At 48.1% G+C, this 14963-nt stretch overlaps 6 protein-coding genes across 6 annotated transcripts in view; all 6 read left to right on the top strand.

Moving 5' to 3' along the window:
• ETH_00034995 (SAG family member (sag9)) overlaps positions 1-94 on the top strand; it is a gene marked incomplete at both ends in the record, with an annotated part of 1244 nt that extends 1150 nt beyond the window's left edge. Inside the window, 1 exon segment of the mRNA XM_013375910.1 lies at positions 6-94. Within this exon segment, the coding sequence (XP_013231364.1) occupies positions 6-94 (89 nt within the window).
• A 630-nt stretch (positions 95-724) lies between these two features.
• On the top strand, positions 725-1828 carry ETH_00034992 (SAG family member; the record flags this gene model as incomplete). The annotated part of the gene is made up of 3 exons (XM_013375909.1): positions 725-820; positions 1215-1615; positions 1717-1828. 3 exons carry the CDS (start codon positions 725-727, stop codon positions 1826-1828), a joined length of 609 nt encoding a protein of 202 aa, XP_013231363.1.
• A 1215-nt stretch (positions 1829-3043) lies between these two features.
• ETH_00034990 (SAG family member) lies at positions 3044-4210 on the top strand (the record flags this gene model as incomplete). The annotated part of the gene is given in 5 exon segments (XM_013375908.1): positions 3044-3158; positions 3357-3425; positions 3428-3516; positions 3600-4000; positions 4102-4210. Coding segments are annotated over 5 exon segments (783 nt in total).
• A 4739-nt stretch (positions 4211-8949) lies between these two features.
• Positions 8950-10122, top strand: ETH_00034985 (SAG family member; the record flags this gene model as incomplete). Its single annotated transcript, XM_013375907.1, has 4 exons — positions 8950-9068; positions 9277-9430; positions 9518-9880; positions 10014-10122. Coding segments are annotated over 4 exons (745 nt in total), but the record flags the coding sequence as incomplete, so codon positions are not given.
• Positions 10123-11390: 1268 nt separating this feature from the next.
• Positions 11391-12567, top strand: ETH_00034980 (SAG family member; the record flags this gene model as incomplete). Its single annotated transcript, XM_013375906.1, has 4 exons — positions 11391-11505; positions 11713-11873; positions 11954-12354; positions 12456-12567. 4 exons carry the CDS (start codon positions 11391-11393, stop codon positions 12565-12567), a joined length of 789 nt encoding a protein of 262 aa, XP_013231360.1.
• A 1173-nt stretch (positions 12568-13740) lies between these two features.
• ETH_00034975 (SAG family member (sag10)) lies at positions 13741-14908 on the top strand (the record flags this gene model as incomplete). The annotated part of the gene is made up of 4 exons (XM_013375905.1): positions 13741-13855; positions 14054-14214; positions 14298-14698; positions 14800-14908. 4 exons carry the CDS (start codon positions 13741-13743, stop codon positions 14906-14908), a joined length of 786 nt encoding a protein of 261 aa, XP_013231359.1.
• Between the last annotated feature and the right edge of the window lie 55 nt (positions 14909-14963).

Here is a 14963-nt window from a genome sequence, read left to right as displayed (position 1 = left end):
AACAGCTTCGAGTGCCTCAGCGAGGTCAATGCCGCGCGTGAGGCAGCTGGGTTGGCCAACTTCAAAGAAATGGGAGAGGAAGACAAATTGAGCAGTCCGCAGCCACCAGATCTAGAAGATGGCAGCCAGTGGAAAAAGCTTTGCGAACACTTGATCCCAGTAAGTGGCGCAAAAATAATTCCAGGGACACGATCACCACGGCTATCCCCCACTGTAACACTTCCTTCTTCCTTCTGTCTGACGCAGAAAACGGAAACCGCAGCTCAGTCAAAATCAACGAATCCCTTTGAGGCCGGAACATATGCTTTCAAGTCCCTAACTGCCGAGCAACCCAACTGCAAGGAAACGGTTGCTTACTGGAAGGCAGCCTACAAAAACTTCACTGGACTCCCGCCATCAAGGAAGGAAGCTGGAACACTGTACAATAAACAAGACAACGTTTCCTTTGTAGCTGTGTACAACCATCTTATGCCACTGCAGACTGCCGAGTCGTCACGTGCACTCAAACGAATACCTCTACTGCAGGACCTGTAGAGGTGACAACGGATGGGGGCAGCGCGACTACGAAAAAAGGCTACGCGTTGCTTTGCAAGACGATGCCTGCTGCCTTTGCAAGTGACACGTCTGCTCCATTCACGTAAGTAACACGGTGGCCTTCCCGTCACGGATCTGCTCAAGAGGTTGTGATTGCCGTATTTTCGGGTGCATAATGTCCATGCGGTTGATGAAATTTCTCAGGCAGGAGCAGTGGGACAAGATCGTGTCTTCGCTCACAGGTTCTGGATCAGTAGCAGCTCCACGCCTGATTGCTCTTGCCATTGTGACATTCGGAATAACGGCTTTATGATGTTTCACGATATCATCTGGGAACTACCACCTGCACTGTTTTCTGTCTGATTTGTGGTGCCGTCGTGAGACGTGGCACACGCGTCAGCCAAAAACCCTTTCCGCATTTTCTCCAAACCGTCAGTTTGCAAGCTTTTTCCAGCTCAGCCGCGCAATTTCGGCGCAGCTCTGCGTGATGCAGGCTGTGTATAGTTGCAGCATCATCTGGGATGCTAAGGAGCAGATATTTGTAGTTCCAGCTCTCTTGAATGAGAAATTACGTCTGTCATGGTAGCGCCAGCCAATCATTTGCTGATTCCATTCCATGATCAAAGCCACGATACCCATGGTTATCCTGCACTTTAGCATTATCTTCTTCCTTTGCTCAGACGGAAGCAACGGAAGGAGCGGCTGGGCGCAGCTCAACAAAGCCCTTTGAAGAAGGAACATACGCTTTCAAGTCCCTACGTGACGCGGAATCCAATTGCAAGGAAACAGTCGATTACTGGAAGGCTGCCTTCAAAAATTTTACTGGGCTTCCGCCACCAAATAGTAAAGACGAAAACCCGTACAAAAGTCAAGACAACATTTCTTTTGTAGCCCTCTACAAACCTTCATCTAGTGCCACTGCAGACTGCCGAGTCGTTACCTGCATTCAAACGACTACCTCTACTCCAGTTGACGGAGTGGGGTCAACTTATGTGGGAGGCGGTACTACGAAAAATGGCTATGCGTTGATTTGCAAGACGATGCCTGCTGCTTTTGGAACTGGCAGCTCTGCTCCATTCACGTAAGCAACACTCTAGTCCTTGCGTCGCCGTGCTACCCACAAAGCCCTCATTGCTATGAGTTGAAATGAATCTTATCGGCGGGATTCCGGGTGATTTTCAGGCAGGAGCAGTGGGACAGGATCGTACCTTCTCTCACAGGCACTGCATCGATACCAGGTCCAAGCTTTGTTGCTCTTGCGATTGTGATATCCGGCATTACGGCTTTCATATGATATTCGTCGTACCCGCTAGAAAGCGCGACCTGCGTCGTGCTCTGTTTGATTTTTGGTGCAATATTGAGGCATTGCACATATTTCGACCAGGAAACATTTTCGTCCTTTTCCAAATCACCGCTTCACAGACTTCCTCCACTTCTGCCCAACAGGCTAGTCGCAACTCCATGAGATGCAAGCACTATATTCCCACCTAACTTTCTAAGATGCTGAGATATCTATGTTTGCAGTTTCAGCTCTTTTCAGTGACGAACTGTGCTGTTGCTGCAGCGCCTGCCAATCATTTCACTAATTCTGTGATGGAGAAAGGGAGACGAGATGATGCAGGGTTGTATGCTGGCACAAAAGTCCGGCTCTTCGGCCAGACAGTATACTGTCCATGTAATATAAATAGACTTGTTTATAGCGGGTTTGGAGGTAATATGGAGTTGCTTTGCCAGCAGCAGCATTCGCCTGCCACACACACTTCGGTGTTGGAGCAGCACACTCCCTACCACTCGTAAGTTGCAGCTTCTACGTTGCTTTGTGTGTGAAGACGAAGGCATCTCTCGTAACTGCATAGGAGCGTAGCTCGCTGCTAGACGGACGAGACAAACCAGCATGTAGACACGGGAGAACCGATACCTTGCTCCACATAGGGCTTCAGTTCTTCGGATCGCTTAGCTGCGGAACAAACAGCAGTGGCGGACAAACTGCAGTTGAGATCAATATGCAGCATGCAGCCTGCACCTCATTTACTATTTTCAACCTTGAAAAACACGAAAAAACTTCACATCCTAAAATACTATAGGGAGATTTATTTTTGCTAACAGAACGAGACACGCACAGTGTTGCAGGCTTGACGTGTCCTCGTGAGTCTACTACTTAGCTGGCTACAAAGTTGCGTAGATGCGCGCCTTGTTTGAGCCCCCCCGATTGAGATTCATTCTTCCAGAAATTTCCAACTACTAATGCTTTGCATTCGTAATGTTGTGAATTTCAGGCGGTGCAGCTTTGCATGCACGGATCGAGACAGTGCTGCGCGTTTCCAAAGGGCCAGTGATCACAGCTGGTCCCCTCGACGGATTGAGGGCAGCGCACGTGAAGCTGTTTGGTACAAAAATTATTGCTTTTGCACTGCCTTTCTTTTGCACAGCATTCTCAGACAGCCCTGCGCTTTCATATTTTCTCCTGTAAGTTTTTCACATCCGTGATTTTTAAGGCCAACACTCGAAGATGCTGCAGCGGAAGCTACCACCCATTCTCAGGATTTCATTTTTGATGCTGAGCGCCACAACTCTGGGCAACTCACAAGAAACTGAAGAAACAGTCACCTACACTGCATCTCTTGGTATGTGGTGCACATTTACTCTGTTGCACATTCTATTCTGAACCTTAGTGTGACTTGTGTTTGGTGACATGGTACGCGTCAATTTCTGTAGGTGAGTTCCGGTACACGACCCTGATTCCATTCTACCTTTCAAGGAATAGGACCAACTAATACGAAAGGAAAACGTAGGTATGTCTGAATGCAAATGCACTGCTGCAGGCAATAACGTCGAGTGCCTCAGCGACATCAATGCTGCGCGTGAGGCAGCTGGGCTGGACGACTTCGGGCAGGCTTCAGTGACGCAGAATTAAGTGATCCAGCCCCAGAGGAAGGAGAACTAAACGAAAAATGGAGAAAGTTTTGCGAGCATGTGATCCCAGTAAGTGGCTCACAGTATTTCGAGGTAAAGGCCCCCAAGGCCATCCTGCACTGGCATTTCTGTGTTCATTCTCTCCGATGCAGCAAACGGAGACAGCGGCTAAGACAAGCTCAGCGAATCCCTTTGAAAAAGGAACGTATGCTTTCAAGTCCCTCACTGCCGAGCAACCAAACTGCAAGGAAACAATTGATTACTGGAAGGCAGCCTACGAAAACTTCACTGGACTCCCGCCTTCAAAGAAGGAAGGTGGAACACTGTACGACGATCAAGACAACGTTTCTTTTGTAGCTGTGTACAACCCTTCATCTAGTGCCACTGCGGACTGCCGTGTCGTCACGTGCACTCAAACGAATACCACCACTACAACGCCAGGACCTACAAGAGTACAAGCGGATGGGGGCAGCGAGACTACGAAAAAAGGCTACGCATTGCTTTGCAAGACGATGCCTACTGCCTTTGCAAGTGACACCTTTGCTCCATTCACGTAAGTAACACGGTGGCCTTCCCGTCACGGATCTGCTCACGAGGTTGCGATTGCCGTATTTTCGTGTGCATAATGCGCATGCGGTTGATGACATTTCTCAGGCAGGCGCAGTGGGACAAGATCATGTCTTCGCTTACAGGTTCCGGGTCAATAGCAGCTCCAAGCCTGATTGCTCTTGCCATTGTGACGTTCGGCATTATGACTTTATGATGTTTCGTGCTATCATCTGGGAACTACCACCTGCACCGTTTTCTGTCCGATTTCCGGCGCCGTGGTGAGACACGGCACACGTGTCAGCCAAGAAGCCGCAGTATAGCACCTACTAGTACATATGAGAAGCAGTAACCCTTTCGCTTGTTTCCATCTCGACTCACCGGACCTAAGAACGTTGAACAATTCTTGGTTAACTCGCTTTCCGCATTTTCTCCAAACCATCACTTCGCATGTTTCTTCCAGCCCAGCCGCACAATTTCATCGCAGCTCTGCTTGATGCAAGCCGTGTATAGTTGCAGCATTTCTGGGATACTAAGGGGCAGATATTTCAAATTCGAGCTCTCTTACATGACAAACTGTGCCTTCCAGGGTAGCGCCATCCAACTATTTGCTGATTCCGTTATAAATGGGAGGAATGTAGATGCTACTGGGTTGTAAGGTGGCACATCAGCATGTATCCTTGCCCAATTGGTAAACTGAACAATAGAATAAAATCATTTGTGTTGCCTTTGATGCTTCTAGTGGGATTATAACAGTTTTGGAGCCATTTTTTTCTGCCTTCTGCCGTGCAGGGAACAGCTTCCTCCAGCTACACATACTTCGTTATTGAAAATTCCGAGCTGACAATTAGCTACCAGGCATTTGTACTAGTTTTTAGCCTGTGTTGTGGTGTTGGAAGATGTTTTACTCAAGTTGAGAGAAACCCTGCTCGCCGTTACTGGGAAAAGGCAAGACAAACTCAAGACACTGACACCGACAGCTTGCCACCTCAAACGCTTCACTTCCCCTTTACATTCGAAATTTCGTTAGGATAGGCCTGCTCTTTCAGTTGACTAAGGACTGCGCACTCCCAGTCGAGCGCCTCAACACTGTACTGCCCACATCGCCTCCTGAATCTTGTCTATGGGATTGTGGGTCGCTTGCAGGCAGGAGCAGTGGAACAGGATCGTGTCTTCTCTCACAGGTTCCGCGTCGGTAGCAGCTCCAAGCTTTGTTACTCTTGCCATTCTGACATTCGGCATCATGGCTTCATTGTGATGCTCGTCCTACCAGTTGAAAAGCACGACCTACGTCGCGCTCTTCCTGATCCAGTCTGCAATCATGAGGAATGGCACACCTGTCGAGCGAGAAGACATTTCGCATTTTTCCAAACCATCCCTTTACGGTCTTCTTGCAAACACAGTAAGCAAAGGAGCCTTGCAAGGCACAGAGCTACAATTTAATCTCAGCTCTGTGCCTTGCAAGACTCCTTTGCTTACTGTATTTTCTGTAGTTACAAAGAGCTGTTTATTTTAGTTTCGGCTGTGAGAAATTATGCCTGCTTCTGTAGCAGCAGCCGACATTTGCTTATTTAGTGGTAAGGAGAAGAAAGGCAGTAATGCCGGGCTATTAGGTAGCACGCTAGTATGTGCACTTGCCCAAAAGCTAAACTGGCCAACAGAATAAAATTATTTATGACATATCTGGTGTCTCGAATGATATAATGATTTTGGAGGAATACTGGACTGCCGCTGCTTGTGCATTCTACACACACTTCGTCTTTGGAACTGTAAAGAAGCCCAATGAATACCAGGCTTCTTTATTAGCTGTATTCTGCGACGTGGTGTTGGCAGAAGGCCCTTTGCACAACTGTAGTGGAACGCCGCTCGCTGCTGCCGGGGAAAAGGCACAACAGATTGAGGGAACACGGAAAGCGGCACCTTGCTGCGTTAAGTGTTTCAGTTCTCTTTCATATTAGAAATATCTGTTAGTTACACCACTTACTGCAGGCATATAAGAGTAGGGCGCTCCCGCCTGCCTTCCAGCATTGGACACAAGTTTCGAGCCAGCTCTCGTCGAGATGAAGAAGCACCGTGAAGCCTGCAACTCATTTACCATTTCGTGTTTAGAAATTCTGCATATCGTATAAAATGGCATATATACCCGTATTTTGCCTATGGCATACGACATGCACAGAGGTGCGTACGATTCGCTCTTTCATGCTCTATTGTTCAGGGGACTGCAAAGATTTAGTGAGGCGACTTTCTTTAAACCCCTCATTCACACTCATTCCAGCAGGCATTTCCAAAACTCTCTGTCCTTCCACAGTTAATTTGATTGAATTCCAGGTGGTGCAGATTTGCACCCATACACCCATTGTTCAGTGGTGCGCGTTCCCCAACAGACGGCCACCGCTCACAAACGGATCTCCAAAGAGGAATTGATGGCAGCAGGAAACATTTTGGCTACCAGTATAAATTCCTTGTGCACCACCTTCGCTGAAATCCTTGCTTCTTCAAATTCTTCTTGCAGTTTTGTCGCAGCCGTGACTTTTAAAGGTCACTTCTCAAAGCTGTTTCATTGGAGCACACCTTTGCTTCTCGGCGCTTTGTTCTTGGTGCTGATCGCCTCAACTCTAGGTAGCTCGGAAGGAGATGGAGCAACAATCCAGTATACAGCATCTCTCGGTAAGCTGTAAACCTTTAGGCTGCTGTTCATTTCGTTGTGAAGCTCACGCAGTCTTGCGTTCAGTAGCATAGAGACAGGATCTCAGCCTACACCTAAAGGTGAGCTCTGCTGCGCTATCTCCCCAAGTGAGCCCTACTACGCTGCGCACCGTCCAGTATACTTTCGAGGACTAGCTTCCCCTGAATGGTCACAAAGTGCAGATGCGTCTGACTCCAACTGCTGCAGGGCAAAGTCCGGTTTGCCTCAGCGAGGTCAACACTGCACGTGAAGCAGTAAGGCTGCCCAGCTTCACAGAGGCTACAGATGATAAAAAATTAGACGATCCGAAAGAAGCAGAGCTACAGGAATTGGAATGGATTGGAAAAAAGTTTGCGAATATTTGATTCCCATAAGCGGCACCAAATACTACGGAACTCGTGACCACCAGCATTATCCTGCCGTGTAAAGTTACCTTCTTCCTTTGCTCAGACTCATGAAACGGCACCAGTGGCTGAAGCAAGCGCAACGAAACCGTTTGATGACGGAACATATGCCTTCAAGTCCATAACTGCAAAGAAACAGTTGATTACTGGAAGGCAGCCTACAAAAACTTCACTGGCCTTCCGCCATCAAAGACTGAAGGCGAAACACTCTACAAAAATTTAGACAACGTTTCTTTTGTAGCCCTGTACAACCCTGCTTCCGATGCCACTGCAGACTGTCGAGTAGTCACCTGCACTCAAACGAGTACCTCAACTACACGTAGTGACATGCTGCCAACTGATGCGGAAGGAAGAACTACAAAAAAAACGGTACGCGTTGATTTGCAAGATGATGCCTGCTGCTTTTGGAACTGGTGGCTCTGCTCCATTCACGTAAGTAACAATTTAGTTCTTGCATCCCGGCACTACCCACGTCGCCTTAATTGCTGTGAGTTGGAATGAATCTTGTCTGCACGATTGCCGGTGGTTTGCAGGCAGGAGCAGTGGGACAGGATCGTATCTTCCCTCACAGGCACTGCATCAATGGCAGCTCCAAGCTTTGTTGCTCTTGCCATTGTGACATTCAGCATGACTTTTTTATGATGCCCGTGCTTCTAGCTGGAAACTACGACCGGCGTCATGCTCTGTTTGATTTTTGGTGCGATGTTGGGGCATAGCACATGTTTCGACCAGGAAGCATTTTCGTGCTTTTCCAAACCACCACTTCATAGACTTCTTCCACCTCTGCGCAACAGGCTAATCGTAACTGTGAGATGCAAGCTCTATATGCATACCTCATTTTCTAGGATGCTGAGATATCTATGTTTGAAGTTTCAGCTCCTTTCATTGACGAACTGTGATGTTACTGTAGCGCTTGCCAATCATTCGCTAATTGTGTGATGGAGAAAGGTTGACGAGATGACGCGGGATTGTATGCTGGCAGACTAATTTGGCCCCTCGGCCAAATAGTATACTTTCCATGTAGAATAAATAGAATTATTTATGAAGTCTACTGTTTCTCGAGGTTATATAAGGGGTTCGGAGGCAATATGGAGTACCTATGCCAGCAGCGGCATTCGTCTGCCACACATACTTCGGTGTCGGAGCAGGACACTGCCCACCAGTCGTGAGTGGCAGCTTCTAGGTTGCTTTGTGTGCATTGGCGGAGGGCTCTCCGCGTGACTGCATAGGATCCCAGTTAGCGGACGAGACAAAACAACATGTAGCCACGGGAGAACCGGGGCCTTTGTCCGCGTAGGGCTTCAGTTCTTCTTCGGTTTACTTAGCTGCGAAACAGACAGGACTGGCGAACAAGCTCACGTCGAGATCAACATGCAGCATGGACCTTGCAGCTCGTTCACCATCTTGATCTTCACGAAGATGAAAGAGATTTCACATCTTAAAAATGCTACGGGAGGATTAATTTTTGCTTTCAGAGGAAGACATCCACAGAGGTGCAGGCTTCACCTGTTCTCGTTACTACTACTCAGGTGGCTACAAAGTTTTGTAGATGCGTGCCCTTGTTTGATTCCCCCCGACTGAGAATTTTCCTGAACAAAATTTCCAATTAATAGTGCTATGCAATCATAATTTGATTGAATTTCAGGCGGTGCTGCTCTGCAAGGACAGATCGAGACTTCCGTCTTGCCCGTTCCCAGAGGGCCAGTGGTCAAGGCTGATCCCCTCGAAGGATTGAACTCAACGTGAGTCTATGTATTAGGCCCTATAATGACTTACTTTTGCACAACCTTCTCTGAGGGCCTCGCGCTTTTATAGTTTCTGCTGTAAGTCTTTCGCATCCGTGATTTTTGAGGCCAACACTCGAAGATGCTGCAGTGGAACCTATCGCCACTTCTGAGGATTTCACTTCTGATGCTGGGGGCCACAACTCTGGGCAGCTCACAAGAAACTGAAGAAACAGTCACGTACACTGTAACTCTCGGCAAGTGATTCACCTTCACTCTGTCCCCCTTTCTATACTGAACCTTAGGGTGCCCTATGTTTGGCCGCACAGAGACAGTTTCCGGGTCAATTTCTGCTTGTGACCTCCAATCCACAGCTCTGAGTCCATTCTACTTTTCAAAATATAGGATCAACGTATATGCGAGAAAAATATAGGAATGTCCAATGCAATTGCATTGCTGCAGGGAACAGCTTCGAGTGCCTCAGCGAGGTCAATGCCGCGCGTGAGGCAGCTGGGTTGGCCAACTTCAAAGAAATGGGAGAGGAAGACAAATTGAGCAGTCCGCAGCCACCAGATCTAGAAGATGGCAGCCAGTGGAAAAAGCTTTGCGAACACTTGATCCCAGTAAGTGGCGCAAAAATAATTCCAGGGACACGATCACCACGGCTATCCCCCACTGTAACACTTCCTTCTTCCTTCTGTCTGACGCAGAAAACGGAAACCGCAGCTCAGTCAAAATCAACGAATCCCTTTGAGGCCGGAACATATGCTTTCAAGTCCCTAACTGCCGAGCAACCCAACTGCAAGGAAACGGTTGCTTACTGGAAGGCAGCCTACAAAAACTTCACTGGACTCCCGCCATCAAGGAAGGAAGCTGGAACACTGTACAATAAACAAGACAACGTTTCCTTTGTAGCTGTGTACAACCCTTCATCTAATGCCACTGCAGACTGCCGAGTCGTCACGTGCACTCAAACGAATACCTCTACTGCAGGACCTGTAGAGGTGACAACGGATGGGGGCAGCGCGACTACGAAAAAAGGCTACGCGTTGCTTTGCAAGACGATGCCTGCTGCCTTTGCAAGTGACACGTCTGCTCCATTCACGTAAGTAACACGGTGGCCTTCCCGTCACGGATCTGCTCAAGAGGTTGTGATTGCCGTATTTTCGGGTGCATAATGTCCATGCGGTTGATGAAATTTCTCAGGCAGGAGCAGTGGGACAAGATCGTGTCTTCGCTCACAGGTTCTGGATCAGTAGCAGCTCCACGCCTGATTGCTCTTGCCATTGTGACATTCGGAATAACGGCTTTATGATGTTTCACGATATCATCTGGGAACTACCACCTGCACTGTTTTCTGTCTGATTTGTGGTGCCGTCGTGAGACGTGGCACACGCGTCAGCCAAAAACCCTTTCCGCATTTTCTCCAAACCGTCAGTTTGCAAGCTTTTTCCAGCTCAGCCGCGCAATTTCGGCGCAGCTCTGCGTGATGCAGGCTGTGTATAGTTGCAGCATCATCTGGGATGCTAAGGAGCAGATATTTGAAGTTCGAGCTCTCTTGAATGAGAAATTACGTCTGTCATGGTAGCGCCAGCCAATCATTTGCTTATTCCATTATAAAGAAGAGGTTATAAGGTGACACATCAGCACGTCCTCGCCCAATGAGTAAACTGAACAATAGAATGAAATTATTTGTGTTGCCTTTGGTGCTTCTAGTGGGATTGTAACGGGCTTGGACTCTCTTTGGTCTGGCTCTGCCGTGCAGGCAGCGGCGTTTGCCTGGTACGCATACTTCGTTATCGAAGCTTTTGAGCAGCCTGTTGGTACCCAGGCATTTGTGCTAGTTTTTAAGTTGTGCTGTGGTGTTGGAAGAAGACGCTCTTCTTAAGATTAGAGGAATCGAGCTCGCTGTTAGCGGGAAAAAGGAAAAGAGACTCATCACAGGGACACCGACAACTTTCCACGTCTAATGCTTCATTTCTCCTTCATATTCAAAATTTAGTTTGGATAGGTCTGCTATTTCAGTCGACTAGGCAGTGTGCACTTCCAACCTGCTGCGCAGGTCGGGGGATCAGAGGAGAGTTGTGAACAACCACACGTTGGGGCCATGAAATACCTTGAAGCCTGCAGCTCATTTATCATTGTGTGTTCGTACGCGCAGCAGATCGTAGATGAGGTCCGACAATGATCAGATTTCGCCTGCAGAATAGGGCATCTGCACACACGCTCATGCGCCTCCTCGTGAAGATCTAGTGCTCAGGGGATTACAAAGATCTAGCCAGGCGTCTCCGCTTAAGTCTTCCCATTCACATTCAATAGGCCCCATGTTTCCGAAAATATTATGCTTTTCAATTTATAACTTGAATGAATTTCAAGTGTTACAGCGCTGCGAGCACAGATCTACGGTTCGGTGTTGCGCGTTCCAATGCACGGCCACTGCTCACCGAAGGATCTCCAAACAGGGATTAACGTCACCAGGAAACAAACCACTGGCTCCCGGCATTGCGTCCTTCTGCACTGCCTTCGCTCACAGTCCTCTTTTTTACATTTCTTTTTTGAATTTTTAAAGGTCACTCCTCAAAGATGTTTCATTGGGGCCTACCATTACTTCTCAGCAGTTTGTTCTTTGTGCTGAGCACCTCAACTCTAGGCAGCTCACCAGCAACTGGGCCCACGATCAAGTACACTGCAAGTCTTGGTGAGCAGCAAGCCTTTGCCCAGTTGTTCGCGTCATAGTGAAGCTACCAGGCCATCCTGCGTTCAGTATCACGGAGACAGTACCGCAATCAACTCCCCACTCCTGCAAGCGAGTCAGCTACGTTATTCCTAGTCGCTCTATATTTCAAGAAGCAGCTTCAGGTGAAACATCTCAAAATGTAGATGTGTCTGGATGCGTTTGCTGCAGGGGAAGACGTCGAGTGCCTTAGCGAGGTCAACGCTGAGCGTGAGGCAGCTGGGCTAACCAACTTCACAACAGCATCGGACGGCACTAAATTAACTGCTCCAGACGCATCAGAGCTACAGGACAACAGCGAGTGGAAAAAAGTTTGCACACATTTGATTCCGGTAGGCGGGACAGAAAAATATCAATGTCGTGGCTATAAGGGTAATCCTGTCGTGTAGCATTACCTTCTTCCTTTGCTCAGACGCAAGAAACAGCTGCAATGGCTGAGCCAAGTGCAGCGAGTCCATTTCAAGACGGAACATATGCTTTCAAGTCCCTAACTGCGGCGAAGCCTAACTGCAAGGAAACAGTTGATTCCTGGAAGGCAGCCTTCAAAAACTTCACTGGCCTTCCGCCATCAAAGACTGAAGACGAAAACCTGTACAAAAATCAAGACAACGTTTCTTTTGTAGCCCTCTTCAACCCTTCATCTAGAGCCACTGCAGACTGCCGAGTTGTCACTTGCACTCAAACGACTACCTCTGCTACAGATGATGCAGTGGGGTCAACTTATTCGGGAAGCGGAACTACGAAAAACGGCTATGCGTTGATTTGCAAGACAATGCCTCCTGCTTTTGGAACTGGCAGCTCTGCTCCATTCACGTACGCAAGAATTTAGCTCATGCACTGCAGTGCAACCCACATCGCCTCCATTGCTATGAGTTGGACTGAATCTTGTCTATGGGAATGCGTGTGATTTGCAGGCAGGAGCAGTGGGAGAGGATCGTATTGTCTCTCACAGGCACTGCATCGATAGCAGCTCCAAGCTTTGTTGCTCTTGCCATTGTGCTATCCGGCATTACGACTTTATTATGATATTCGTTGTACCCACTGGAAAGTGCAACCTGTGTCGTGCTCTGTTTGATTTTTGGTGTATTGTTGATTCATAGCACATATTTCGAGCAGGAAACATTCTCGTCCTTTTCCAAATCACCGCTTCACAGACTTCTTCCACTTCTGCCCAACAGGCTAGTCGCAACTCCATGAGATGCAAGCTCCATGTGCACGCAGCATTTTCTAGGATGCTGAGATATCTATGTTTGCAGCTTCAGCTCTTTTCAATGACGAACTGTGCTGTTGCTGCAGAGAATGCTAATCATCCGCTAATTCTGTGATGGAGAAAGGGAGATGAGATGATGCAGGGTCACTGGCACACAAGTCTGGCCCTTCGGCCAAATAGTGTATTTTCCACGTAGAATAAATAGAATTGTTTATAGCGGGTTTGGAGGTAATATGGAATGCCAATGTCAGCAGCAGCATTCGCCTGCCTTATACCCTTCGTGTTGGAACTTGGAGCCCAACACTACTTACCAGTCCTAAGTAGCAGCTTCTAGGCAGCTTCGCGCGTGTAGGCGGAGGCATCTCTGTGTGACTACATAGGAGCGCAGCTCGCTACTAGAGGGACGGGACAAAACAATGTGTAGCCACTAGAGAAACGACACCTTGCTCCACATAGGGCGTCAGATCTTCGGGTCGCTTAGCCGCGAAACAACATGCACCTCGCTTGCCATTTTGAACCTTAACAAAGATAAATAAGCATCACATCCTAAAAAGCTATAGGGAGATTTATTTTCGCTAACAGAACGAGACACGTATAGTGGTGCAGGCTTGACGTGTTCTCGTGAATCTACTACTTAGGTGGCTACGAAGTTGTGTAGATGTGTATCTTCGTTTGACTCCCGAAGATTGAGATTCATTCTCCTCAAAATTTCCAACTACTAATGCTTTGCATTCGTAATGTAATGAATTTCAGGCGGTGCAGTTCTGCAAGCACAGATCGAGACTACAGTGCTGCGCGTTTCCAAAGGGCCAGTGGTCACAGCTGGTCCCCTCGACGGATTGAGGGCAGCGCACGTGAAGCTGTTTGGTACAAAAATTGTTGCTTTTGCACTGCTTTTCTTTTGCACAGCATTCTCAGACAGCCCTGCGCTTTCATATTTTCTCCTGTAAGTCTTTCACATCCGTGATTTTCAAGGCCAACACTCGAAGATGCTGCAGCGGAAGCTACCACCCATTCTCAGGATTTCATTTTTGATGCTGAGCGCCACAACTCTGGGCAACTCACAAGAAACTGAAGAAACAGTCACCTACACTGCATCTCTTGGTATGTGGTGCACATTTACTCTGTTGCACATTCTATTCTGAACCTTAGTGTGACTTGTGTTTGGTGACATGGTACGCGTCAATTTCTGTAGGTGAGTTCCGGTACACGACCCTGATTCCATTCTACCTTTCAAGGAATAGGACCAACTAATACGAAAGGAAAACGTAGGTATGTCTGAATGCAAATGCACTGCTGCAGGCAATAACGTCGAGTGCCTCAGCGACATCAATGCCGCGCGTGAGGCAGCTGGGCTGCACGACTTCGGGCAGGCTTCAGGTGACGCAGAATTAAGTATTCCAGCACCAGAGGAAGGAGAACTAAGCGAAAAATGGAAAAAGCTTTGCGAGTATTTGATCCCAGTAAGTGGCTCACAGTATTTCGAGGTAAAGGCCCCCAAGGCCATCCTGCACTGGCATTTCTGTGTTCATTCTCTCCGATGCAGCAAACGGAGACAGCGGCTAAGACAAGCTCAGCGAATCCCTTTGAAAAAGGAACGTATGCTTTCAAGTCCCTCACTGCCGAGCAACCAAACTGCAAGGAAACAATTGATTACTGGAAGGCAGCCTACGAAAACTTCACTGGACTCCCGCCTTCAAAGAAGGAAGGTGGAACACTGTACGACGATCAAGACAACGTTTCTTTTGTAGCTGTGTACAACCCTTCATCTAGTGCCACTGCGGACTGCCGTGTCGTCACGTGCACTCAAACGAATACCACCACTACAACGCCAGGACCTACAAGAGTACAAGCGGATGGGGGCAGCGAGACTACGAAAAAAGGCTACGCATTGCTTTGCAAGACGATGCCTACTGCCTTTGCAAGTGACACCTCTGCTCCATTCACGTAAGTAACACGGTGGCCTTCCCGTCACGGATCTGCTCACGAGGTTGCGATTGCCGTATTTTCGTGTGCATAATGCGCATGCGGTTGATGACATTTCTCAGGCAGGCGCAGTGGGACAAGATCATGTCTTCGCTTACAGGTTCCGGGTCAATAGCAGCTCCAAGCCTGATTGCTCTTGCCATTGTGACGTTCGGCATTATGACTTTATGATGTTTCGTGCTATCATCTGGGAACTACCACCTGCACCGTTTTCTGTCCGATTTCC

Source organism: Eimeria tenella, genomic scaffold, assembly GCF_000499545.2.
Source record: "Eimeria tenella Houghton genomic scaffold, Eth_scaff30, whole genome shotgun sequence".
Lineage (NCBI taxonomy): Eukaryota > Apicomplexa > Conoidasida > Eucoccidiorida > Eimeriidae > Eimeria > Eimeria tenella.
The sequence above is the reverse complement of the archived record's forward strand: the minus strand, read 5'-3'. Positions and strand labels throughout refer to the sequence as shown.